The sequence below is a fragment of the Perissodus microlepis genome, chromosome 2 (assembly GCF_051167445.1).
Source record: "Perissodus microlepis isolate ML-2025 ecotype Zambia chromosome 2, ASM5116744v1, whole genome shotgun sequence".
Lineage (NCBI taxonomy): Eukaryota > Metazoa > Chordata > Actinopteri > Cichliformes > Cichlidae > Perissodus > Perissodus microlepis.
In genome coordinates, this window is record NC_140462.1 from 28,547,193 (window position 1) to 28,575,171 (window position 27,979).

Consider the following 27,979-nt stretch of genomic DNA (forward strand, 5'->3'; position numbering starts at 1 on the left):
TCCCTCACAGCTAGATTTTAAAACTTGTTTTGCCACTGAAGATGTCATTAATGACCACAGTGGGTGCAATGGATGCTCGGCTCACAATTCTCTCATCAATTAGGTGGAAAACTACGCTGTCTGTTGTTAAGTCCAGAATGAAAATGGCTTTTTTTTTTTTTCCTTAGCGAAAGTAAGAAAAAATCAAGGGACTTTTTAAGATTAAAGTCATAAACTTTCTAGAAAACACTTGCCAGTTTACAAGAAAGCAAAGGGAAATTTATGAGGGAAAAAGGGAAAATTTGTATCTGTTCATGGTTAATATGGAAAGAAACTCATAAGAAAGAGAAAAAAGCAAAGAGAAATTATACACACACACACACACACATATACATATATATACATATATACATATACATACATATATACATATACATATACATATATATATATATATATATATATTTATTTATATTTATATGTATATAAAAATTAGTTTTTTTTCTCTGACTTTTTTCTGCTTTTTGCCCAATTTTTCTTTCCTTTTGTGCCTCTAATACACAGTTGTCAGTCTGAAGTGCATTTTCTTCACCTTTTTTCCCCTCCTTTCAAAATGCTGGAAAAAACACAGACTTATCTAATGTTATAAGCATAAGATGGAATAAAAGATGGAACACATTATGACACTGACCTTTAATTCCTCTTTGAATGTTCAACCTTGCCCTGCTGTGTTCAAATTAAACATGTGGAGCGTTTTCGTTAATGTTACTTTGTAAGACTTCTACTATAACTCTGACCTGAAATTGACCAGGTGGGTCTTCCTATGGAGATATATATGTAGAATCACATTCATGTAAAGATGAGCATGTCTGGGAGGTGCTTAAGAGAGCTTTACAAATCTTGGGCCCTTAAAACATATAAAAGCCTCATTGTATAACGCTGAAGCTAGTATTCAGGCGTACATCATTTGGCTTTGTTTATTTGTGAAATCTCTTGTTTTTACACTGCTAAGTAAAATTTCAGTTCAAATTCATTTGGCAACAGAAGACCTTCTGCTCGCTCCAGCTATACTCCACAGCTCCAGTTACTGAATGTGTGTTACCCTTAGTGGAATTAAGCAGATTATTCATTCGACCTTGTTTTTTTTTCCCTCTCTCTCTCTCTCTCTCTCTCCTTTTTCAGACAAGGGCCCTTTTTTATCCTTGGTGGCCTTTGATGTCTGCAAATAAATTGGTTTGCAAAAATCCTTCCAAACTGCTTTGTTGGCGTTTAAATTTCATATGCTCATGAACAGCTTCTAAAAAGTGTCTCAGCAGAGTGCAGGGACCCTCGTTAGTATTCAAAAAGTGACACCTAAAACGGGCACATGTGGGGGGTTTTGTCGCGTGTTAATGATGTCAAACTCACGTGCATGGCCAGGATACTGCGGGGGATGAGCTCTCGGTACTGCCGGATGGTAAAGTGCCACGTCTTGATCCTCATCAGATCATCAAAAGCAAACTCCAGTATCAAGCGACCCTCTGTACAAACCTGGAAAAAGATCACACAGTTAGTGTTACTTTATATTTTTCCTCAGCCTGATATCTTTTTCAATAATCTTGAACAGGTTGGCAGGCAACAACCAGCCAATTTGGACACGAACGAAAAACAGGAATCGATGTTTATTGGCCAGGAATGATTTTGATTTAACAAAAAAATTAAAAAAAATTAAATGCTGGAAGTGTTTTGTCTCATTTTTGGAATTCGTTCAAGGACTTTGTAGTATGTTGCGAGCTATTATGCTCCCAATATTTACTCAGCTCGCTTCCCTCATTCACAGCATCTGTCCTTGGGCCTCTCAACCATCCAGCTATTTCTAAAATGTGAAAATAAATGTAATCTGGAGAGGGGTGTGTTTACGCCAGAGACAAAAGAACTTCAGGTCAGAGAGAGTTGCCAATTAGGAGGAGACAGAGAGAGAGCGAGAGAGAGAGCGGGGGAAAAAACATTTTTTCGCCCCTTTAGCTGAATTCAGCACTTGCCGGGGCCCTTGCGCTTCTCCCGTATTTTGTTGCTGTGACAACCAGGCAAAGAGAGGAGAGAGAGAGAGAAATGGAGAGACAGACAGAGCGAGGGGGGGAAAAAAAATCAGCTGATTAGTTGGCATGGCAACAGCAAAGATGTAATCCCACCAGACACACTCTAATCAATGCCCCCAGCGCAGATGGTCTCCTGAGGATCAACAAGAAAGAGGCTAGCGGCCATACTGCACCCCCACCCCTTCACTACCACCACCACAACCTCCCCTTCCAGTTCCCACCCACCCACCTCTGCTGGTCACGTGCCAACACACTCAGTTAAAGAAGAATAAATAGAAGCTCAATTGCACAAAAAACAATAAGAAAACTCCCTGAATGCAGAGCTGCTTCTCTGCTGTCTTAACTAAACATGTGGATAATGCATAATGTGCAACCAACCCAACCAAAGGGGATTACAATATTCCAGTTTAGAAAAAGTTTCATTTTAGAATGAAAGACCCATAACGCATGATGCATGTGATGGGAATAAATGAAAAATATGTACAACATACACTATTGTGGCGAATCCACTTAGCCAAAAAAATGGATCAGACATCAATTGTAGAAACGATAGTCTTTATATAAGGCTTCAAAAAGGGGAATGTACAACAAATAAACTGCTCGACATCAGAGCAACATATAATGGCTTCCCGAAAACTTTCTTTTGCTAGCTAAACCCAGAGTAACTTTCGTCTACCACAAAGGATTCTGGGAAACACAGTTTTCTAATGAAAATACCTGTTAAATGCTCCCTTTTAGCAGAAAATTAAATCTATAATTAACAGCTCTCACTAAACATGTGGCTAACACTTAAATCACTTACAAAATAACCAAAATGCTGTTATCAAACAATAAACTGCAATAAAGTTACAACATACACAATTTCTGAATATGGAAAAAAAAAACTCCACACTTTTGTCCCGGATTATAAACTTCTGGTATTCTTTCATTTCTGACACTGTACAATAATATGCATGTTGAACTACAGGTTTTTTTTCATATGTGGCTTGACCCCTGACTTTTAAAAAAAAACCCTTTTCTCTAACTTTATACTCTTTTTCTCCAATTTCATAAAAGCATAAGAGCATAAACAACTGAGGGAAACAAGCTTTTAGATCTTCATGCAGACTTTGGTTTGTGGATAGTTTGCACTTCAGTCCACTTGTTAAGGGGCACAGTACATGAAGTCAGACCTGCCATGATTAGTGTGTACTCAAGGAATAACTAAGATAAAGTATTTACTGGATTGTAAATATTCTTCTATTTACGCTTACTGGTTGCTGAGCTGCAATACTGGATTTCTTGATGTGTCTTCTTCTGCATAGTAAAGAAATTATTTATTTATTTCATTTTAAAATTTGGTTTTAATTTACTCAAACAAGACCAAACTCTTGGTCTGTGTCTATGCTCCAAATTGGTCTTAAACTTTATATAGTAAATGTAAAATGATTTTCTTTCAGTGATTGACACAACTGTCACAAAAACGCTGATACAGTGGTTTTATGTATAAACGCGTTTAAGGGATCTGCATCGTCTGATAATAGGCTTGTCTGGGCTAGATAAGAGTGGATTTGACTACAGCAATGTTTGGAAATAATCTGTGGTGTTTAATGGACAGTGACAGCTCTCTTTTAGGGGTGGGCGATATAAACGATATACGATAGAAACTATATAAATTTGGCCAACGATAGAGATTTTAACTATACCGCTCTATCGCGATAGCGCATGTTGATGATGTCATCAAGCTGCGCCTGTTTTGGTCGAAAGCGTTGCAGCGGCTACAACCATTATCATCTGCAAATTATGCCGGGCGACAGCCATAGTAAAGAGATGAAGCACTTTTGAAATATGGGGAAAGCCAAAAACTGCGCTTCCTCCACTTCCATAACATTGATTTATTAATGTTGAATTCTCTCGCAGCTGTTCTGTTCCCATGTTGTTGCAGTATATTAATAACTAACCTTGTATTGTGGATGAATAATCTCAGTTGTTCTCCTGACTGAAGTTTGGCCCGTGTATAGCATCCTGCTATGCGATTGCATTTGTCCCTAACCACCAGAATCCCTCACGTTAACTTTTATCGAGTGGAAAAAAAGTTGGCGTTCATCCTCCAGCTTCACTGTGCTAATGTTACGCTAACATAGATGTGTCGCTAGCAATCACGTAGCACAATATTATATACCAGGTAGTCCAACTTCAGTAACCCTGCAAACGCCACTGCTGTTTAGTTTTCTGTCTTCATTTATGTTGGAAGTGGTAGCAGAGCTGTACGTTATAATTAGTTTCAAAAATCTCAGTCAGAACATGGTATAAAATGTTTAGGTGGAAACTAGCGAGTTAACTTCCTGCTAACTTCTAACTCCGTTAAATTTAATAAATTAATTATTAATTAATTAAGTTTTCATGGATGCCTGGTAAAGCAGCAACGCTGATGAAAGAATTTAGACCGTTTTTAACTCTCAGTGTTCGTTTGACTTTGGGACCTGAAGCCGACGGAGTTTTGGACCCAGATTACTCCGCGAAGGTCCTCACTACGGCAGCCGTAATGCTCTGACAATCCATCAAAACATTTTTTAACAGATTTCTGCACTCCAAAATCGGTTCGAGGTCAGTATGCACAACCAGAATTCATACATAAGGCACACTCGATTTTTGAGAAAATTACAGGATTTTAAGTGTGCCTTATAGTGTGGAAAACACGTTATACAGAAGAAAATAATATATCGCGATATATATCGTTACCGCACGTGCTTCAAATTATATCGCGATATGGATTTTAGGCCATATCGCCCAGCCCTACTCTCTTTATTTATTTAAGTTTAATTCCAACAGCAGTTTGTCCAGTGGCTGACCGTAGAGTTGAAAGGGAAAGCAGGGACACATCACAGCACGTAACAGACTGAAATAAAAATAGATTCAAACAGAAGTAAAACTATGTATTTGCAAATTTAGGGATTATATTTACATTTTAGGAAAAACTGATGTCTTCCATAAAGATTTAAAATAGACAGATTTAAAAAAACGTTCTTGATTACCTAAAAATGCAGTTATGTGACCAACTTTCCTAACTCATTTAACTTTTGACATATACTGTATCACATTATATTTTACTTTAAAACTACAGACATTGAATAAGTGTTAAAAAAGTATATCGAAAATTAAATGTATTAAACATCTGCATTTAGAAATGGTTTACACTTCCTACCACATAAGTCCAAAGTAGTTAATCACTGACATCTAGGTACCCAGACCATTTTGCATTATGAGTATGACAGTTGTAAACTGCCTCTTTAAACTGCTGCTGAATGTTAAAAAAAAAAGAACAAAAAACAAAAAAAAAACCCTCATAAATGTTACCTTTGGTCTTTTCTTTCTTTACCTCCTTTGAAATAAAATGCATCATTGTCACTCTGTAGCATATAGGTTTTTTACCCCCTGGGCTTATGAAACCTATTAAAAGCCCAAATATTATATATAATAGGCCAATTTGAGGGAAACGGGAATCTCTTTTACATCATTCCTGGGAGTCTGCTTTTAGTAGATTTGTGTAATTTACCCACCAGCAGTTAAATAACTTGAATTGTGTTTACTAGTGAGCTGGTATCTTCTGATGCGTTCCAGGTGCTGTAGCCTACAGTGAAATAACAATGCACTATTGATTCCTTTTTCCATAGTGCCAACAGTGTCCTTAGCACTGCATCTACTATTGCTCCTATTTCTCTCTGCAAGCTTTCTGCCTCCCTGAAACTGATAAATAAATTGGTAAGCTGCCTAAATCAGAACCAGAATAGGAATCCCGTTAATTGCCAAGCGCAATAAATGCGCAGGAATTTATCTTAGTGGCACTGGTGCAGAGATGCTATATTAACCACAAATGCAGCCAAGGAAGGCTTTCTTTTTTCCCACAGATTCCAGAATAGATTCAATCATACAAAGCTATTTATTTCACCATAGTGAAAGTCAATCGGTTAAAATCTAATATTTCTCAGCATGGTTGTAACCATTTATTTTTAGCCAAAAAGTGTTCCCTTATGAAAACTAAAAGAAGGAAAATCCCCTTAAATTAAAAAGTGGTCCATTAAATGGTACGGCCCCTCGCAGAGAGTCCCCATTGATTTAAGAGCAGAGTCATAAATCTTCCACACAACGGGGCTGAGATCAGGGGATCTCCAGCTCAAAAGAGCAAGAAAGAATAACAACGTCCTGCTGCCGAGACAATATTCAATACTGTACCCTAACCTGGCAATCATTAATAAGAGAGGAGCTGAAGGTCATTAAATCGATTAATATAAGACCTGATAACTACTTCTGGTGAATATGAACAAGATCAGAGCTGGCTAAAGTAAAATATATTTTAGCAACAAACTGCTGACATTGGTTATAGTATTCTAACTCAACATGATTAGTAACTACTGAGAAGTCTGTAGAAATGCTGTTAGTAATAACGTACACGTGAATAAAGTGTGTTATATTATATGTTAAGTCTGCATAAGAAATGAATCAGTCACTCAGAAACTGCCTCCTATGTAAATATCTACTGGGATTATTAATTTTCTACTACAGCTACTACAACATTTAGTCATTTTGTTGACATTTTAAAGACCACATGATTGATCAATTAATCAATAACGAAAATGATCAGCAATTACAGCCTTAAAGTAAAACATACATATATTCTAATGTTGCCCCAGGATATTTTAATATTCTCCATGAAAATTATAATCACCTTCCAACTGTGAGCCTAATTTAATAGCTGAAATTAACTTTTAAATCAACAAACACATTTTATTTATGATAATTATGATGTGTGTGCTGCAGATTATATTTTAAACTTAAGAACAGCATTTCATTGGGATCTCTCAGTGGCTTTGCTATTAAGAGGCAACTGCAGTACTGTCAGTTTGACTGCTGGCTAGTTGTGATATCCCCTCCTATTCTATCCCCATGTTCCCTGACTGCCTCTTCTGGCTTTGAATAGAGGTTGAAATGTATATAATCTCATGGACCCTGGTGAAAAAAGTACAGAGGTGAATAAAATGTAATGGAAAAAAAAAACTTTGCAAATGTATTATAGTAATCATCATGAAATTAAAACTTGAGATGTTAAATACTGTAAATGTAAAATCCCAGTTAAAGATGGCAGGTGCAAAAAATACCAAGTAGTGCAAAAAAAGGCTCTAAACCAACACTGAAAGGGTAAAGATACAGCTGGTTTAGGAAATTGAAGAGAATTGAAGAAAAGATTATCCATCAAGCTAATGAGCAACATGCATTAGTGTGCATTACTATACATGCCACTGGTAATATAAACACTTGTGAAGGCACCATTAAGGCTCAGTGGTATACAATATATACATTTATAAATACATGCTGTCCCACAGAAAACATTTTTTCCAGGAAAGTCCTTGCTTATTATAGGAAGACCATCGCAAACCACATTCTACATATAACCTGCATAAAATCGACTTATATATATTTTATACAGCAGATTAATTCTGCTGTTCCACAAAAAAGGTCAGTAGGTGGCACTACAACAAGCTAGTGTTTATGAACTTGAGTCTATCGTTTGAGCTCATGGTTGACAACTTAAAGTTGAGTTTTACTCCTTTGCTTGTTGGGATAGAAGGATGCTTTTTGTTTTGATGCTGATGTACTTCTTTTTTGGATTATGAATCTCCAGTGAATTAACTAACTGGGTTAGCACAGCAAGCTAACCATTAGCAGTAATTTTGTGTGGTTCACAAAATTACACTCTATCACAAACCAATCGGATATGTTTATCTTAAACTGTAGAAACTAGTTTTTGAGTTTTATTTTCTGTCCTAGTATAAGTGGTCTTTGGGTAAGTAGCATCGCAAAACACATTTGTATTTTCCCTCTTTTTGCAATGAGATGCATTCTAACATTTCAGTGAGAACTGGATTATTGTGGCTATTGTTCACAAAAGTGTATATTATTTGCCTATGGATATGATACTTAGTCCAGTTCACTGAATTCATTATAGACTGAATTACGTTGTTGCATATGAAGAGCAAGAGAAACATGGTCACTAATGGTGATGAAGTTGCTGTACAATACAAATACAATACAGGATATGTTCACTGCCTTGTTCAGGTTTCCTTTTTTAAATGGAGTCTGTTTCTAAGTGACGAGTTCATCCAATTGTAGCAAGCCAGGATTCAACATCCCCAGCCATGATGCACCCAGCTTATTTGATAGTGACAACTGCGTTGCCTCTGGACAAATAAGCTTATGAGATCTTAATACAACATACTACCCAAGTAGTACTAACAACAACATAACTGTCTACACACACACACACCACACACTTGAACTGAAGAAACTGAAGATAACACTGAACCTTAATAACTTGAGTATATGACTCTTGAACACCTTTAGTGTTATAGTGTACACAGAGTCACATATGCATATTTCAGAAGCATGGATCCATAATAGTGCATCCAATTGAAGCATTAAGTTGGAAATCCCAAGTTCCAATTTAGAATATTTTTCCCGTTGAATTCAGAGTTAGCACTCACAAAGTTGTAGCATCCGTACCAAACCTGACTTTAAAGTCTACGATAGCAGCAGAACACATAAACTGTAAATAACTGTTGCATATTCATGACTTGCAAACCTGACCTCCCTCTCCCAAGTCACTTTCTCTAGCTCTTCCAAGGGGGAACACTGAGAGATTCCCAAGCCAGGAGGTCTCTTGGGTCTGCTCCAGGGTCTTTCTGGTACAACATACCCAAAACACCTTGACTAGATGTGCCTAGGAGGCATCCTAATCAGATACCTGAACCATCTCAATTGGTTCCCTTTGATGTGTAAGAGTAGTATTTTGTGACTGGCTGGGATCCTCACCCTATCTTTAAGGGAGACCCCAGCAACCCTTTGGATGAAGCTGTTCCTTCCACTTGAACAGATGCCCATAGGTATAGATAAGAAACTAGACCATTGTGTAAACAGACAATCTTACTTTTACTATACTCATCCATCCAGTACATTATTAGCACACAACTCAAAGCCAACATTAATGATAATATGGGACTGCATGAGCGTACATGTCACTGGTAATAGGAACATTTGTGAAGGCACCAATAATGCTCTGTGATACACAGTACGTATTTAAGATTTGGAATAACATGTGCTGACACACAGAAAATATTTTTTTCAGCTATGTTCTTGTCTACTATATCAAAACTACATTCTACATACATTTCAGCAGCATAAAGCCACAATAATGCAATAATCAATTTGAAGTGAGAGGTCCTAAATCCTGAGCGCTCAATCACAATTTTCAACTGGGATGCTCCCATAAGTCAGACATACCACTCGGAGAGTCGCAGGAACCCCAACTTTGCAAACCATCTTGTCTGCGGGTAGAGACAAATTCAAGCCAACATTAAAATAATCACAGAAAAGCGTCTAAAGAGGCATTACCAACACGTTTATATGTAAGCACATATTAGCCACCTAGCTTAATCATTTGGAATAGAAACACTCTGAAATGTACCTTCCACGGTCACTAGCAACTTAAACATAAATATATTATCGCCCCCTGCTGGTACTGCAAATTTTGCATGCTTGTCAATTTCACGCATTGGAGAGGCAAAGCAAGCGTGTCTATGACACCCTTTGGCGTGATATCGTGTTGCACTGGATAACGATCAACATCTGATTCCTGAGATAAAAGAATGTGACATTAGATAGTCCGGGTGCTTAAATAGTCCAGACCTGTAACACACTGAAAACATTTGATGCATTATGAAGCAGAATGCATGTTGAGCTGAAAATCTTTATCAAGTAAGAATGAATACAAACCCTCATCAGTTCCCAAACCCTTACATAATCCAGTATTGTTAAAAGAAGAGGTGACACAGGGGTACACAAACTCCTGTCCCAACTATTTTAGGTAGGTTGCTGGAGTCACATTAAAATTATTTATTTTTTACATGCAGTTGTTTGTTTTTATTTATGATTTACAAAATTTCAGACTTTTTTGGGACATATTTTCAGAACTATAGTAACCATCAGTAGCCATTAACTATTCATTCTGTTGTTTAACAACAACCATTATTAAATAAAGACTTGTAACCCAGACATCGATAAATGGATATTGATAGATATGCACAATTAACACATACAATTATAAGAAACGTGCGGTAGACACTGCTGGCCACATTCAAAGCAAAGCATATATCAGGAATAACACATCAGCTAGTCAATTTCTCACCAAGGAAAAAAAATCCACTCAGGGAATTAAATTTACTTCAGCTGAGATCACTGTGTCACGAACTTGCCTTTTCGCCTTTTGCTGTTCGCTCACCTCCCAGCATGCACAAACCCCCAGCTGGGCACCGGTAACAAGGGCCGTGCCCCCGGAGCTAACACAGACTGGTCAGGGAAAGCGAGGCCTGCAGAGAGTGAATAGAGGTGCTGGGATACCTGGGGTGGCTTGGAGGTTGGGAGTTCTTGGTCAAATTGGCACCCTGTGTCACCTTGTCAACACCTCGCTGCTTTGTGGGCCCGCCACAGAGTGTCCACCACCCCCTGGAGAAAGCCACCCACTCTAGTGTCCTGCTAGCCCAACCCGTTCGTTAGTCTGTAGCACCGCACGAGATTAGCAACAACACAAAGGCAAAGAAAAAAAAGAACACATGAATTCATTAAACTGTACTAAGCTTGTTCAAATACTGCTGCCTGCTCTTTTTTTCATCACAGATTGTCCACATTATGATCAAATGTAATCATTAAACAATAAGTAGTGAGTGTAATTGGTCATTTATTGCTGCAATAGTAAGTAATTTATCTAATATTTCAAAACAATATGTTAAGCAAAATACTACATTTAGGTTTCCATATAAATCCACTTGTAAGTTATACACAATGGGTTATGTCTCAGTTGATATCAGTGGTTTGACAGCTCACAGTCACACTAATACTCTATGGGTCATGTTGATGCAAAACAGTCACAGAAGTACTGGAGCGAACAATCAACAGTGTCTGAAACAAAATACAAACCATCTTCGAGAACAAATTCCCATTTAGGAGCCGTGCACTTTAACCACTTTACCTGCGGGTAAAGCCAAATTTAGAACACATACAATCCTGGAAATGCTGCATGTACCTTAAGAATGAAGGAAAATGCAATTCAACCCGAGAAGCCTGTGTGCAACCTCAGTTCATAATTTTAATATTTAGGTTTTTAATAACAATAGGCATTAAACAGACCTGGAAGTTTATTTAATACAGTAACTGTCGGATTCACTGGGGCACAACAGAAACCCCAGGAGGCTAACCATGGACCACTACATGACTAGCTTTTGTTCAGCAAAGGATATTTGGTTTGTTTTTGGGTTTTTTTATCCAATTTTCTGTTATCTATCTACTATTTAGTCTACAATGAAAAGAACGAAATGCCCCTGAAAGCATTCATTCTGATCATCTTACTCTTTCATTTTAGTGACTACTCATCAATTATATTTGTAACTACAGTGTTTTTATTTCTGTTTGGGAAGATGACCGAAACTATGAAAACAAGAAGAAATTTTTAATAAAGCAAAATTATTCTTTCATTGTGCTCAAAATTAGAAATTTTGAAAGACAGAGAGAGGTAGCAGCAGGAAAGGAAAGAGACAGATATAGGCAGAGAGAGCGAGAGGGAGAGCAAGAGAGCGATTGGGAGCTGGGGATGATTTCTCTAGGGATGAGGGGTGTGTGTGTGTGTGTGTGTGTGGGGGGGGGGGGGGGTGCAGGGGTAGGGGGGTGGTGGGTGAGTGAGAGAGAGAGAGAGAGATGTGGAGTAGAGAGCAAAGGGAGAATGAGCGAGCCAGCAAGCCAGGGAGGAGGATGAGAGATGGGGGGGAGGAGGAGGGTGGAGAGGGATGGTGGGGAGGAGGGTGGTGGTGGTAGAGGAAAGCGAGGCGAGGCAGAGCTGATTGAGATTCGGGCCTCCAGAGCTGCAGGCTCGCTGCTGCTGCTGCTGGGAGCTCAGGGAGAACACGCTCAGTTATTGGAATTTTTTTTCTAATGAATTAATTCTTCTCATCCAATTTAGGTGAAGATGAAAAGAGAGCAGCGCTGCAAGCATCAAATTTAGCTTTTTGTTGACCGGGCCGGGGCAGTTCTGTTCCCGTTCTGTATGGTTAATATTGGACACTTGTAATATATTAGGGTTTGTTTTTTTGTTTTTGGGTGGGTGGGTGGGTGGGGGGGGGGGGGGGGGGGTGTTGTTGGTGTTATTCTTTTTGAAAAGACTTGTTTACAGAACTGCAGAAAAACATTAAAAGATATTTCCTGTATGTGTTACTGGGATTGTTTACTCATTTACTAATATGATAACACAAAGAGACCCCCTCAACCTACACCCAACCTCCACTCAACCACTAACCACTACATGAATACAAAATTGACTGAAACACAGGGCTCATGTGCCCCCTCGCTACAAACTTAAATGCAGGCAGTCTTGCATGTTAATGTACTCCAACATAACACACAAGCAATTAAACCAGGTTTCTTCATGCAATGTTTATACACTCTACCTATGCAAACATAACTTTTTTTTATAGATAGGACTTATAAAATATATATCCTTCTATGTGAAGGATATGTTTTTTTGCCCCCTTTCTTCCTGCAAAACACTAGTATGCTTAATAACTTGATCCTATCATTAAAGTTTTATTTATAAAATGATGTGCTGTAGATGTGAGCAGCTGTCAGTAGGGCTGGCCTAAAATTCATATCGCGATATAATTTGAAGCATGTGCGGTAATGATATATATTGCGATATATTATTTTCTTCTGTATAACGTATTTTCCACACTATAAAGCACACTTAAAATCCTTTAATTTTCTCAAAATCGATTTGGGCGTGCAGAAATCTGTTAAAAAATGTTTTAGTACAACTTTGGTAAGCCGCACTGCTTGATGGATTGTCAGAGCATTACGGCTGCCATAGTGAGGAGCTTCGCGGAGTAATCTGGGTCCAAAACTCCTTCCACTTGAGGTACCAAAGTCAAACGAACACTGAGAGTTAAAAACGGTCTAAATTCGTTCATCTTTAATTAAATCATCAGTGTTGCTGCTTTACCAGGTGTAACAATTAAGTTTAACATCCAGGCATCCGTGAAAACGGAAGTTATTAAATTTAATGGAGTTAGAAGTTAACAGGAAGTTAGCTCGCTAGTTTCCACCTAAACATTTCATACCATGTTCTGACTGAGAGATTTTTGAAACTAATTAAAACGTACAGCTCTGCTACCACTTCCAACATAAATGAAGACAGAAAACTAAACAGCAGTGGCGTTTGCAGGGTTACTGAAGTTAGACTACCTGGTATATAATATTGTGCTACGTGATTGCTAGCGACACAGCTATGTTAGCATAACATTAGCACAGTGAAGCTGGAGGATGAACGCCAACTTTTTTCCACTCGATAAAAGTTAACGTGAGGGATTCTGGTGGTCAGGGACAAATGCAATCGCATAGCAGGATGCTATACACGGGGCAAACTTCAGTCAGGAGAACAACTGAGATCATTCATCCACAATACAAGGTTAGTTATTAATATACTGCAACATAGAGCAGCTACGAGAGAATTCAACATTAATGTATCAATGTTACGGAAGTGGAGGAAGTGCAGTTTTTGGCTTTCCCCGTATTTCAAAAGTGCTTCATCTCTTTGCATGACTGTCGGCATAATTTGCAGATGATAATTGTTGTAGCCACTGCGATGCTTTCGACCAAAACAGGCGCAGCTTGATGACATCATCAAGCGGTATAGTCAAAATCTCTATCGTTGGCCAAATTTATATCGTTTCTATCGTATATTGTTTCTATCGCCCGCCCCTAGCTGTCAGCAATGAGACTATCCACGGTTTTTTAAATTATTGCTTTTTATGGCGCAGTGGCTGCTGGTTTACTTTACTTGAGGTATATGTTGAAGCACAGGTAGAGCCAGTACTGGTGGGACTGCGATGGCCTCAGTGAAACAAGTGTAATCAAAAAATGAGGCATGCCTTGGTTACATCAAACTACATCTGCCCCACAAGAGTCTTTCTGCAGGATGGTGGAGTGATGTGAAAGTCAAGTGAATTCTGATTTGTCAGTTCACAGTGAGGTCGCACTGCAAAAAAAGAAAAAAGAAGATTGTATCTGATTTGGGTGCGTACAAACTGTGGGGTTGCAGCAATCTTGTCAGTTCGCTGCAAACCCCACAGTGCAACATGGATCTACTCGTGCAGGACGTCAAGTTTGATGTATGCAGACTCTATGATGATAATAAGTACTGAATGATAGCCAACACGCGCATCTGTTATTTCTCGGCTATTTGTTTCCAGGCTACATCCTTATTGTTTTAGTCACGATAACAGCTGGAGAACACATCATACAAACAAGGCTGCTGCTGCCACAACTCAACTAGAGTTTCTTCTTTGTTCGAGTCCAAACATTTTATTTTCTCCATTTTACTGCCATTTATTTAATTTGGGTTTGTTCTGGTTTTTTTTCTTTTCTTTTTTTCTTCCCAAGTGCCTTGGGAAGTTGGCCAGTGCATCATATCCATATCGTACTAGATTCTTCCTGGTTGGTTAGTAGACGCAGGACTTGGCAGCAGTCACGCTATGAGGTGTTCATTTCTGGCACTGTCAGAGTTTAGGATTTTTTTAGTCACAAGACTGTTAAAACAGCCAACTTTGAACTTCGTTCTCTCAGTGATGCAGGAGCATTGCTTTGGAGACACTACCAAAGATAAAATTATGATTCTTTCACATCCATCAGCTTTCGACTGAGCCAGCCCAAAATTGTAGTGTACACCTGGCTTAAGGATTGCATATGAAAGTGGGCCAAATCAAAACATCACTGTCATTGTGTTATTTGCACTGTCAGGAAAAACAGATCTGAGTCAAAATGAGCCAAAAAACCAGCTTTTAGGCCACAACTGTCAGCAATCTGAATATAGACCAAGATATGTCTGATGGCTTATTGGAAAAATACATTATTTATCCAATCCCATGTGATTTGGGGCTGCTAGCTAACCACCTGTTTGTTAGTGAAGAACCCCAGTAGTTCAGTGATATGAAAATCTGTATATTTGCTAATGTTCAATAATTTCTCTTTACAAGTGAGAAAGGGAAGGTGGAAGTGGATGTTAGTAAAACTAAAAGCAGTTCAGTCAACTTAAAAAAAATGTTTTTAACAGAGCATTCAATGTTATTAAATGTTTTTGTGTAAACAATATCATAATGTAGAATCATAAATGTGATCATATTAGTTTATTCCTGACTCTCAGTCAACTTTCAGAGAGCCCTGGCAAATTATCTTGCTCAATCAAACTGACAGGATACTATCAAAGCAGTTTCTATAGGTTATACATTTATGCAAAAGTTGAAACTACTTGAAATTGAAATGACATAATACTATTGTATGTCACTTAGCATTAAAGAAAATCCATGTCAAACTATTTGAAGGGTTTTTGCAATTCAACTTAACAACTAAATGCAAAACATCAAAAGATAAATCAATGCCTTATTATTAGGAAAAAATTACCCAAAGCCAATAAAGTCTGTGAAATTGTGAAGTCTACTTGTTCTTAAAGCTAAAAGAAATCTATGCCCATTGGCAGATTATGTTTATTTCTTTTTAGAAAATAATTTGCTTAATTCACCCTTTAGCCTAACAGCCTCTGGCAGATCACAAAGCTTAATTTTGCGCTCTGCACAATACACACACTGACACACACACCCACGAGTGAGTGTATGCTGTCAAGTCCTGAAAACAAGAGGGCGTATAGCTGTTTAATGTCAGAACAATCCGGTCTGGTGCTTCAGCTCAGGGTTCATGGTACAGGGAACATGGAATCCCTTTAGCTCGGCTGCTCTGCGCTGACAAGGTATCTGGCCTCAGATTCATTTAGACAGTCAGCAGAAGAACACTAAGAGTCAGCGAGCCATCTGGATCAGACTGTGGTGAAGCAGATATTCACTCCAGCTCATAGGGGATTTCTCTCCCACAAGACAAAAGCAGATGAGCTCATCTTTAGTGCTTTCAGAAGACCTTGGCGTCAGGTTGGGATTATTTCACCTGTGCAATTTGTGTTTCCTGTTACTGCGAACTAAACTTTACTCTTCAAAAGTCTTATTCATGTCCCCCTAGCAATATCTTCGGAGCATCTGGAGGATTAGGAATCCATCATTAATATGAGCAATACCAGTAGATTTTGAGGTCTAGAAGAAGTGAAAAGAGTAAATATGAGCATATTTGATATTTAGCTTGGAGATATCTGGCCTAAGAAAATTCATGTAAGGTGCATGTTTAGACAGGTATAAAATAGGTCATATTATTAAAGCTGCACTTTTGAGTAATGAAATTGTAAGATTTAATATTCACATTTAAACACATATCCACTAAAACAGGACACAACTGCAGGATTCCTCTAAAAAATTAAAGAAAAAGAAAAAAAGCTACGAATCGACTGACTGATAGTGAAAATAATTTGCTGACTCACTCAGACTGGCCCTTGGTGCGGCTCTGCTCACCCACCATCTAAAAAAAGCTGTTTTAATTCGTCTCCTTTTAAGGGCACCTTTCTTTTAGACCAAATTTCCTCAGTTGCACCTCACAAGCAAAACATATGAACAGCAGATATGTCTACCTGAGATGACCACATTAGGATATCCACTTTTCTTGTCAATGTATGAAAACAAGAGTAGAAAAAAACTGTTGATATCTTTAGAGTATTGGAGTGTTTAGAGCAGTTTCTACCTCACAGAATTGATGGTACCTGCAAATATAATTACTTCATGACTTGACACTTTTATCATGTTGAATTTGGGCATCAACCATTCTGCCAGTTGCCATATGACAGAAAATAAGGACAAGCATATTAAGTTACTTCAATTTCAAGTTACTGTAACTAAAATCTCACACAATCTTTAATATTTTTCCCACAGATATCAGAGATGAACACTTGAAATCTATGCAAACTAAGTGGATAACCCATAAATTCATCATATAATTAATTCCACAGCATAAACAGTAAAGCCCCCAGATGTGACTTCAAAACCCATGTACAACATGAAAGTGGAAAAAGGGGGAAAAAAAGACTCAAAGGGTGTAAATGAATTTGATCTTTAACCAGTTAAGTGGCTCGCCTGGGCCATTATCATAGCCTGTGATCAATTATTCATGTTGGGAGAAGCTCAGGGGTCAGGTGTTACCTTTGTAAACATTGGCTTCCCGTGCTGGGTGACCATGGTGCACTGATCACAGTCCAGGGTAATGCAGGAGTTGTGGAACGACTCCTTGGAGTGTTTAAGGATGTAGTGGAGCTCAGTGACCCCTCCCTCAAAGACTGTGCTGAAATAACGGGGGATCAACGTCCGGCCGATTGCTGCGAGGAAACAAAAGAGAGGACAGAGCTGAAAAATACAGTCAGGGCCCAAATATGAACTGCCGAGTGGTGGAGATAGGGAAAAATATACGGCTATTACTGTAGACTATAATGCTATTGCTACCATCACTCTGTCTATACTTGCAACTGCATAATTTATAGACTCCTACTCTTATACTGTATGCAGCATATAATGTACAGGCTATACATTATATTACTTTTCTGCTACTAGTTTCAATGTATATGCATTATACAACAGCTTCTGTATAGATACTACCAGAACCACTCCATTTTCTAAAAAGGGATAATTAGCTTGTTTGTTTCTTGCCATGAGGTAGATGAGAAGATTGATGCTACTCTTAAGTCTGTCAGTTACTGAGCTGGAGTGGTGAGACAATTAGCTTAACTTAGCATAAATACTTGAACCAGCAGGAAGCAAGAATCCTGGCTGTGTGCAAAGTTCAAAAGCTCTTAAACCACAAATTAGGTTACCGTTTTATCTACACACTTGTGTTTGCATACAGATTAAACAAATCAGATATAGTCTATCAATTAATAAACTTTAGATGGGCATTAAGCATTGGTTTTGGGGACATCGTTGCTTTTACTTTGGCAGGAAAACTGGGGATGGAGACAAGAAATGTAGGAGAGAGTGCAGGAAAAGAACATGCAGCACATGGTGCCAGACTGACAGTCAAACTGGATCCAGTGCTCAGAGCATATGGAGGGTTGCTGTATACACCCCAACCACTCGGCATTTGGGTCACTCCACCAGGCACTATGTTCGAACTTTGAACAGAGCCAGCTTGGATGGTTTGCTTTTCTTCAAACCTCACAATAAGGTAATCTAATCAACTCCTGGCTGAACACATGTACAGCGGTATCAATTTTCTTAACTCGTTTTCAGAGAGAAAGTGGGAAAACTGACAACTGTTCTTTTAATTTGATGACTATGAACATGGATTCCTTCAAAACCATTGTATAATTTCACAAAAGAATGCAAACCTCTTGGATATCACATGCGTAAACCCAAGCAACCACCCAAAACCTTTGCTTTGTTGCTTTGTTTTAATTAGATACTATCTGATATCACCGCTCTGAATGGGATAAATACTCATACACCAGCAAAGAAGGTGTGATCAGACTGTGAGATAACTTTACTTATTAACAATATGAGTGTATTTTTGTGGGACCAAGCTACTAAAGATATATGTTTGTACTTATTTAAAGATAAATATAAGGTACAGATAGAAGACACTGGTTACATTACTTGTTACTGGGCTGAAATGTGATAAAGAAATTTTCTTTATCACAAAGTTCTGTGCAAAACTACGGACAACCTTACAGCTTCCGTAGGAATTAGTAGCAGACAGGTGCTGCTGGTCAACACGATTAATTGATTATCAGGAATTGTGACCAGCTCTGTAAAAGCAGAACTATCCCAAACCTTCTCGGATTACTTTTGTCTTTGATAAGAAGAAAGAATTTATTTATATTATATATTTAAAATTCTTATTGGTTGATGGTTTGGTGTTATTTGTCTTATCTAGTTCATAAAATCATAACTATGAGATTTTTTTCCAAAATTATACTTTCTGTCTTTTGACATAAAAAGGAAATAGGTTCATTAAACATGCACTAAAAATGCATCCAAACAGAGCATGCATTCGTTTATATGCAGTCTCGCTGTAGCTGAACGGCACTTGAACAATAATCCTACACAAATGATTTTCAATATTTTAGCAGTTCTGTAGTGTATGCACTCTTAAATATATGCTATTGAACATCAGCTAGGAATCGAGATAGGACATATAGTATATAGTTTAACACAAATTATTGATCGTCCTGAGATGTAACGATTCACTGCTTCTGGACTGGACAGACTTCTATTCTCCTTCGAAGCAATATCAGAATCCTTCACTCCTCGATGGAGTCTGATTGATTGATCGACTCTGATCTTTCCTTTAAGCAAGTGTCAAATAAATCTTCCAGTGCATTGTGGTCAGTTCAATACTTCCAGCAATCCGAACACTGAAGACTATCTTCAAACAGCAGACAACACCATACATTTTCAGTTCACCTCTTCCGAGTACAGCACTTTATATAATACACTGAGTTTTAAATATTCCTCATATGAGTGATACTGCTCAAGAGTTTCACAGACTTTTCAGAATAATAAGCTTCCATGACTTAGTTTGGTATTAAACTGAATTATTAAGATGGACAACTTCTGCGGTGCAAACTTTCCACAGAAGCCTAAAGAGACAATGAACAGGCTGCATGATGAAAACTGGAGGAGGAGTCACGGAGGGAGAAAGTGTCTTCAGTGTTTTATAGCCCTCAGGCTTTGTCTGGTTTCTATCTCCTCTGTGTTAGCTGGCTTCAAGGAGAAGACTGGATAATACAGTGCATGAGGCTTACATTTCCCATTGCATTACACATGCACTGTGAAAACATGCAAGATACAGATTCTTCAATACTTGGATGAATTTTATAGTTTGGAATCATGCAATGAAAAGCAATTACTTCTATGTTTTAACTCTTGATTGTGGAAATATTACCTATAATTTGTTAATTGCATAATTTTAGTTTATTTGAATGTAATAAAATTTAATTTCACAGGAGCATCTTTGGCAAAACAAACCATTCTTATCAGAAACACATTCACACCAAAACTTCGGCTCTGCAGCTTAGACTTTCTTTTGTCTCAGAGCTTCTACCTCTGCAACATTAGGAAAAATCCCACTCCACCTCTCCACTAAGAACCTAAAATCCTGCTACAGGTCCGTTTCCATCAAAATGCACTGCAATAAGTCAGGGTTTTAAAAAATGGATTCTCCTTCTCGTATCAGTGTTTAAGAATTATGAGAAAGCCTTGACTCAACATTCAAAACAATCTTCACAATTTCACCAATTCAAAATCTCCATTTCAAAAATGGCAAACTCAAAGGCATCAATTTTAACGTCACAGAAAATCAAAGTAGTTAATATTTACAATTTGACAAAGTAGAGCAACTTAATAATGTGGGAATTCTAAATCAAAACTAAAAAAGATTAATTAAAATTTTTGTTGATCCAGTAATCTTTAATAAACTAGTCTTTTACTTCTAAGAAAAGCACAATTACAGTCACAATTTCTTAGGATGGATACTTTGCAGGACGTGGAAAAACAGCTTTATTTTAGCACTTGGAAGAAATAATCTCAGTAAAAAAAGAGATATTAATAAATGGAATTTACTTAAAAAAATAAAGCAAGACTGTCTTTAGTGGACAACTTGATATGCAGATCAGATATTCTGTATACCACCAGCAAAGAACAGCTGCATCTAACAGCCTTTACTTTCACTTGGGATAAAAATTACAGCCTCGTCTTGTAACTGCAGAGCTCAATATTGCAGTTTCAGTTACTTCTTGAGCAGCTGTGTAGACGCAATCTGCTGAACGACTCACACCATCTTCAAAACCACATCTTGGCAACACATTCCCTCTTAAAGAGCCTGCTTTTCTTTCTCTTATTTTTCTAGTTATAGATTTTCTGTTGAACACTGCTACTTAGCTTCAGCACTGCCCTCCTTCAAACGTATGTACACATACACACCTGAGAGCAGCTCTGCAACCACTGGCTTCATCCAAACATCGCCATGCAGTTCCACTTGAGCAACTTGACTTGCTCAAGGGCACAGCCAGTAGTTACTGGAGGGGAAAGTGATTCTCATCCACTCAAATGCACAGGGAATCTGAACCAGCAACCAGTCCTGAACGGACAACTGCACTTGAGGTGCTTTGTCCAAATATTCATGTCCCCTTTGGATTTTCTTTTCCTTAATATTTTTGTGAATTTTTCTTCATGTGCCACTTGTACTGTAGCCCATCAGGTAAAGGCTAAATAGTTATACTGTTTAGAGTACAATACAGTTTCCCCTCATGGACAAAGACAGCTATGGCATATATTGAAGACAAAGTAGTTTTAGTGGGCTTCTGAAAACAGCCCTGATAGAAAAAATTACACATGCTAGTAAGACAATAAAATAATATCCCAGAGATCCAGTTTGCATGACATACTTTAAATATGCTTTTAAATGTTTTAATATCAGCCACGTTAACTTCCATCAGACTTCCAACAAATAAGATAGCATTTACTAAAAGCAGCTGCAGATGTTGTGCTTGCTAAATGTTGAAATATAGAAAAAAACACCAACAAAAGAAATTATGAAAAATACATTACTGGTTTCTAACTTGAGAATTTGTCAGAGGATATTATTTCCACTGCAGTTTTTGTGGCAATAATCACCAGATTAACAGTAGAAATATTACTTACAATCTGCAAGTAATCTAATCTGCCCCAGCAACATCTTGCTAAATGGTGCTGCACTTTATTCAGCTGAATTTGAAACAACTTCCACTTCCACGGCTTCACTGGACGACTATTGTTATTTTGCTGGAGCCTTCTGTACTTGCATCCCGCTGCGTCATTGGAATGGCCTCATTGAAATGAATGATGAGGCTATGTTGTTTAAAGTAGGGCTGTATGTTGGCCCGAATGCTGCCTAAATTAGTGATTCCCAACCAGGAGTACTTGTACCCAGGGGACCACTTTTGGAGTTACCAGGGGGTACATGGAAAGATTGCAGAGAAGGGAGGCTAATTTGAAAAAATGAGCATGATTTGGTTGTGGAAAAATACACCCACATATTGTATTGGCGTTCAAGAGGATGCAGAGGATGCAGCGAGGCTGATCTTAAGTGAGATTACTGTAACAAGTCCTAATAAAGTACCAACTGTTAATGTATTTTCCAAAAGCAGGGAGAAGTCCACTCTTTCTAGCTTACAGTAATGGATAAATGACTGAAACATCCAACTTCTGGCACTCCTAAGTTGTAGTTTTGAGATGGGCATGTCATATATAACTTCTAGATGTAAATCTGTGCAAATAAGCACCTGCATTTAAGGGTGCATGGGTTCTTCTGATGAGATATGTTAGATTAAAAAAAAACTAAATCCGACCTTAATGCATAAATCCATACTCTTTTATTTTGTTTTCTTTCTAGCATCATTGGTTTCAGCTCTCTAATCCTGGGAAGTGTTAGTGACCTGCTCTACCAGCTAAGCTATCCAGGACTGTTAAATAACAAAAAAATCCAAAACACACATAAATCCTGACTTTGGGATTATAACAGCAGGCATGTTGGGATTTTCTTCAGCCTCTCGTTCCTTGCCTAGTGGAACAAGTCTCTCTGTTCCTCTGCATTTTCCTGCCCGTCAAATCTCCATCATTAGAACACTGGAGGAAAAAAAAATCGGGACAGCCACATTATCCAGCAGCACATGGCCTCTGATTTCAAGCAGAAATAATCCATCTTAGAGTCAGCACTCTGTTGGCTAGAATTATGCTCTTTCTCCCCTTCCCCCAGGGTGGGTGGGTGGTCAGGAGGAGGTGGGGGTGTGGGGGAGGAGAAGGGGAGGTGAAGCCTGGGAATAAAACTTCATTTAGAAGTGAAATGTCCCTAAAGACAGTGGCTCAAGAGGCTCTTGAGGTCAGACCTGGACGGTGGAGTCTAAAACGAGAGACGGAGAAAGAGAGGGCGATGGGGATGATGTCGGCGGTTGGGTGGGGGGGGGGGGGGGGGGTGCAGAAGGGGGGAGGAGACAGGGGGAGGGTGTACCCGTGACTGGCATGTTTTTCAAATTCGATAAAGTCAGGCATGACTAAATAACACATAAAATGTTTGGCATCGTGAGCAGTGGCTGAGGGAAGAGGAGGGAGGGAGAGCGAGCTGCTGGGTCCGCTCGGCGTGGATGACTGTGTAAATGATGCTCTCTCGCTCTCTCTCTTTCTATCACTCGCACAGCACCCTCTCTCACTTCTCTCTCTCTCCCTGTATCTCGCTCGCTCCCTCGCTCGGTCTCTACCACGGTTGAAAAACAAAGTACGTCTAGGAGTGGAGCTGACTGCTAATGCGGAGGAGCTCTGAGAAGACGAGGGGGAGAAGGGTAGAAGGGGTGTGGAGGGTGGGGGTGGGAGGGGTGCGTTGGGTAGAAGGATTGGGACAGAAAATGAGCAAGGGATGAAAGAGAGAGAGAGACAGAGAGAGAGAGAGCGAGAGGGAGAAGAAACTAGGAGGGAAGATGAAAAAATAAGTGCTTGTCAATGAGGAAAAGAAGACCCACTGAGGGGTAATAGGAAGGATAGGCAGCAAGACAGGGTGAGACAGAGAAATAGAGGGAGACAGAGGGCTGGGGGAGTTGGGGGGTGCTCAGGTGATACGCAGATCTGCTTCTTGCACACCCCACCAAACCATGCAGGAGTTTTGGTTGCGTCTTCTCAACCAAAACTGTCCTAATAAAAACCAGCGTGCATAGCCTGGAGTGACAGAGTGATAGATAAGCATGTAATGGTAGCCATGCTAGCAAGTCTTGGATCATTTCAAGCACAACAGTCTTGTGTTTCTCCTCAGACAGGTTCTAGACTGAGGCTCAAATATTTTCTAGCCTCCCTTACTCAATATTTACATTGTAGGCAAACACTTTAGCCGAGCTGCTGTACGTCAACAGGCCTAATTGTTGAGCTTGAGGGTGCTTTCAAGGACATCGTAAAAGGACATGTCAGGTGAATTCTTATTGTAGTTTACAGAGTTTCCTTTAATCTACTCTGTTTTTTTGTACTTGTGTTGTTCTCCATCTCAAACACAAGTTTGGTAACAGGCATGAAATCAGATATAATGTTCATTTATGCCTTTTTACTCACTTTTTTTTCATTAAGTAATCAAACATCTAGCTGCTCTCCACCACTGTCCCTGTGTAGTCCTGCTACATTTGGAAGTTCCATTCTGACTACTTGTATATGCAGATTTGTGATTTCACTCTAAACCTCAAATGTGCACATAGAGCAAACACTGAATTCTGCATCAAACGGATCAAACTTCAATGTCCTCTTCAATGGCTACGACCGCAGTGGTGAAGCCCGAAATTTAGGTGTAAGACGAGTTCTAGAAAACTATGTGACAGAGCAGGGCGATATGACCAAAAATATTTATCACGATATACATTTGAAAATTTGCGATAACGATATAACTGATGATATAATTGACACTAAACAAAATACTCCACAACTTTATTAGTGCAAAAAACAAAACAAAACATCAATGTATTTTCACTTAAACAAGCAGCTGTTTTTTAAGTGCATTAAAGTTATATAAAAATTTAACAGTGCAAATGCAAATTCCTTGCTGACAGTTTAACCAAAAGGCATTTCCAGTGGAAACTGGCCGACATATCCTCAGCATAACCATGTATAATATCCACAAAACTTAAAAAGAGGTTATACACACACAACATGGTAATATTATGTTGAAGCACAGTACGTATCACTCCGCGAGGCTCCGCCTATGATAGCCGTAATGCTCCGACAATCCATCAAGCAGTGCGGGTTCATAGCTTAGCAAAGTCGTACTAAAACATTTGACAGATTTTCGAGCGCCGTGTACCACATAAAATCATTTCGAGGTCAGTAAACACAACCAGAATTCATACATAAGGCACACGGGATTATAAGGGGCACTGTCGATTTTCAGAAAAATCAAAGGATTGATTTTAAGTGTGCCGTATTTTCCAAAAAACACTGTAATAACAACGGCCCACTAGCATGCTCTACCAAAAATAGTGCTTTGTTGTGTATCTGACGGACGAAAGCTAAATCAGTTCCACACCACTGAAGTTGCAGCATTTTTACAAACCAGTTCTAGTTCATCCGTTTCTTTCGCCCTTCTCATTCTCCGTCGCCGCCATGCTTTTTCTGCCATGTGTGTATGAAAACAAAGGCTCTGCGCATGCGCATTTTACGCATATTCTATCGTGATATTTCATTTTCTTATCGTTGCCCAACATTATCACGGTATTACCGTGAATGGTATGATATGGCCCAGCCCTACTATGTGAGCACTGTAAATTCATACTCCAGGGGGACTGAATTCTAGGTTAGGACAAAACAGGACAACCAATGAGCAATCTAAGCATAGCAGAGAGACTGGTGCAGCAATTCACAACGAGATGACCTTGAAGAGGAGACTGGTCAAATAAGCAGGTTTCTTTTTTTTTAGTATTTTAGTATTTTACTGCATATCAAATATATATTCAATAAATATCCAACAAACTATAAACTGCCAGAATTTTCTTGGATTTTCATAGACTGTTACTTTAAAGACACCACCGTGAGCTTTGAGATATTTTGATTGACATTTTTAACTTTTTAATAAAAAATTAAAAAAGAGAACTATTATATAGCATAGGTTTAGCATCACCACAGTTCAAGGCAATTTCTTTATCCAACACTCTTACATTATGTAAAGTTACAAAAGAAACAACATTCAAATTTGAATTAAATATATATAAGAAAAAAATCTTTGAGAAACTGGACCCCATAAATGTTTGTTTGTTTCACGTAATAAACACAAAAGGTCACAGCTGAAGAATCTGCACGAGCTTTGCTAAAACACAACCTGTAGAGGAGAACTTCATAAATAAAAAAACCCATTAAGAAAAGAAAAACAATTAAAATATGTTAGGCAGAGGATGAAGGGGAAAGCCCACGGGGACACGAATGATAAAACTGTGAGCTCCAACATTCACTACTAGCCTCGTGTTCTAACCCCCTGTTGAAAACTCTAATATTTATCTTTTAACAGGCAGTCGCCAACAGAGCACAAGCTTTACAAACTTCAAATAACCGCAAAAGACGAGAAAAACTTTCATGGAGCCCAGATGAGATGAAATACATTTGCCAATCTTATTTATTTTCCCTTCCTCTTCACCTCTCCCTCTCTATTTCTCTCTCGTCTTCTCCTTCATGTGTTTTCTTTTTCCTGCACTGTGCTGATTGGCCCGTCTTCAGTCGCAGGGCACTCCAGAGATACAGATTAGCTGGCGCTTGTTTGGGCGAACACGAAAAGCAGCATATGTCTCTCAAGTAATGTGTACCCAAACATGCAATTTACAAATAATTAACGTGGTGTTAATTAGTCACATTAATTCATGCCACTTTGTTGGGATTGTTTCCCCCCGTTGGTCCCCAGGACTCCTGCCAGCACCATCAGCCAGCGAGCGCGAGTTCTCTGCTCCAAAGCGAGAGTGGGGCGTCAGAAGAAAGATCCACTGGCTCGAGTACACACACCGGCAAACGCATTCACACATAAACAGCACAAGAGGGCACCTGCACATTCAGAATCACACTCAACAATGAATAAAACTGTGACAAATTAAAAGAAAACAGCGAGGGGAACTGATGACTTGGTTCTGCTGTAAGGGGCACTTTTTTAAGTTGATTTGGATCTACTTAGAGGGAAGGCTAACTGAAAATCACACCGAGCTGTTGGCACAAAGGGCTCACTGAATAAGTATGAAAATGATGTGAATCATATACTAAAGCTTTCACAATCGTCAGACCTCAACCAAACCTAACACCTGTGGTAGATTTTGGCCCACTGTGTTAAAGAGGGCTCTCCACCACTATCATCGACACATCTTTTGCAAGCTCTTGTTCTGGGGTACCTGTAATTTGTTAGTTGTCTAATTTTGCAAACTAATATTCATCCTTTTTTAAGAGACGTGCTGACTAATGAACCCACACAATGTGTGTTTTCTAAAATTTTCTAATATATATATATTGTTATATACATATATTTATATATATATTTCCTAAGTCTATATAATTCCTAATTGCTGCTTGACAGAGCATTTCCAGCAGAGGGAAGGTGTACATATGACTGACTAGAAATTGTGTTTGTGTTAATGGTTAGTGACAGAGCACATCATCCACTGCAACAGTGTGGCTCAGCAATGTGTTTTTAACAGTTTTTGGACAACACTGGGGCTCTGTGGCACAGACAAATGAGATAGATCAGGCTTTGGACACTGATGATATTTGCTATTATAGGGTTTCTTTTTGTGAGAGTTGTTCACAAATGAATCAAGAGTATCTATACCCCTTAAAATCTTTTAAGGCCAGGATTTTAAGACAATTTCCAATTCAGCAGTTTCAGCACAGACAGCAAAACGATTTTGTTTTTTTTTTTGATAGATTGCCGTGTCAAAAAATCTCTTTTTATTAAGCAATTGCATTTTGAGATTGTGACCTAAATAAATCTGACACCGTGGAATTATTTTAACATAGAAAAGTCAAACTGGAGCCTGAATGTGGTTGTGTGAATTTTTACTACATTTTTTTTGTTAGTTTTTACTCAATTTAAGTTGATCTTTAAACAAAAGAACAGAGTTCCCGCGTGCCCTTTGTTCCATCTCTGAGAAATAAAAAGTATCACATCTTGCAGAAAACTCCTTTTTGTATGAAATTTTACATGTTTAATTAATTAGGACAAAATACACCAAACATCCATCTATTGTAAGTCACTTAAGGCTGGAATCAGCACCATGTAAAATGTTAAATATTAATTCAATAAAATTAAATCAAGCTAACAGATAGAGGTCTGTGTGTGAAATGGGAAAGAGCAAATATTGTCAAGTTTGAGTCAAAGCAGCCTCAGAATTTCATGCAGAA

The 27,979-nt window shown here is 38.6% G+C and overlaps 1 protein-coding gene across 4 annotated transcripts in view; it reads right to left on the minus strand.

Annotated features, from left to right (window-relative positions):
- The window catches only part of ldb2a (LIM domain binding 2a), a 104,064-nt gene that overhangs the window by 22,071 nt on the left and 54,014 nt on the right, over positions 1-27,979 (minus strand). For all 4 annotated transcript variants that reach the window (XM_084954490.1, XM_084954475.1, XM_084954484.1 and 1 more), the window contains exons 3-4: positions 17,258-17,430; positions 1,387-1,509 (exon numbers count right to left, since the gene is read on the minus strand). In XM_084954490.1, coding sequence (XP_084810616.1) covers positions 1,387-1,509; positions 17,258-17,430 — 296 coding nt within the window. The remainder of the gene's footprint in view (positions 1-1,386; positions 1,510-17,257; positions 17,431-27,979) is intronic.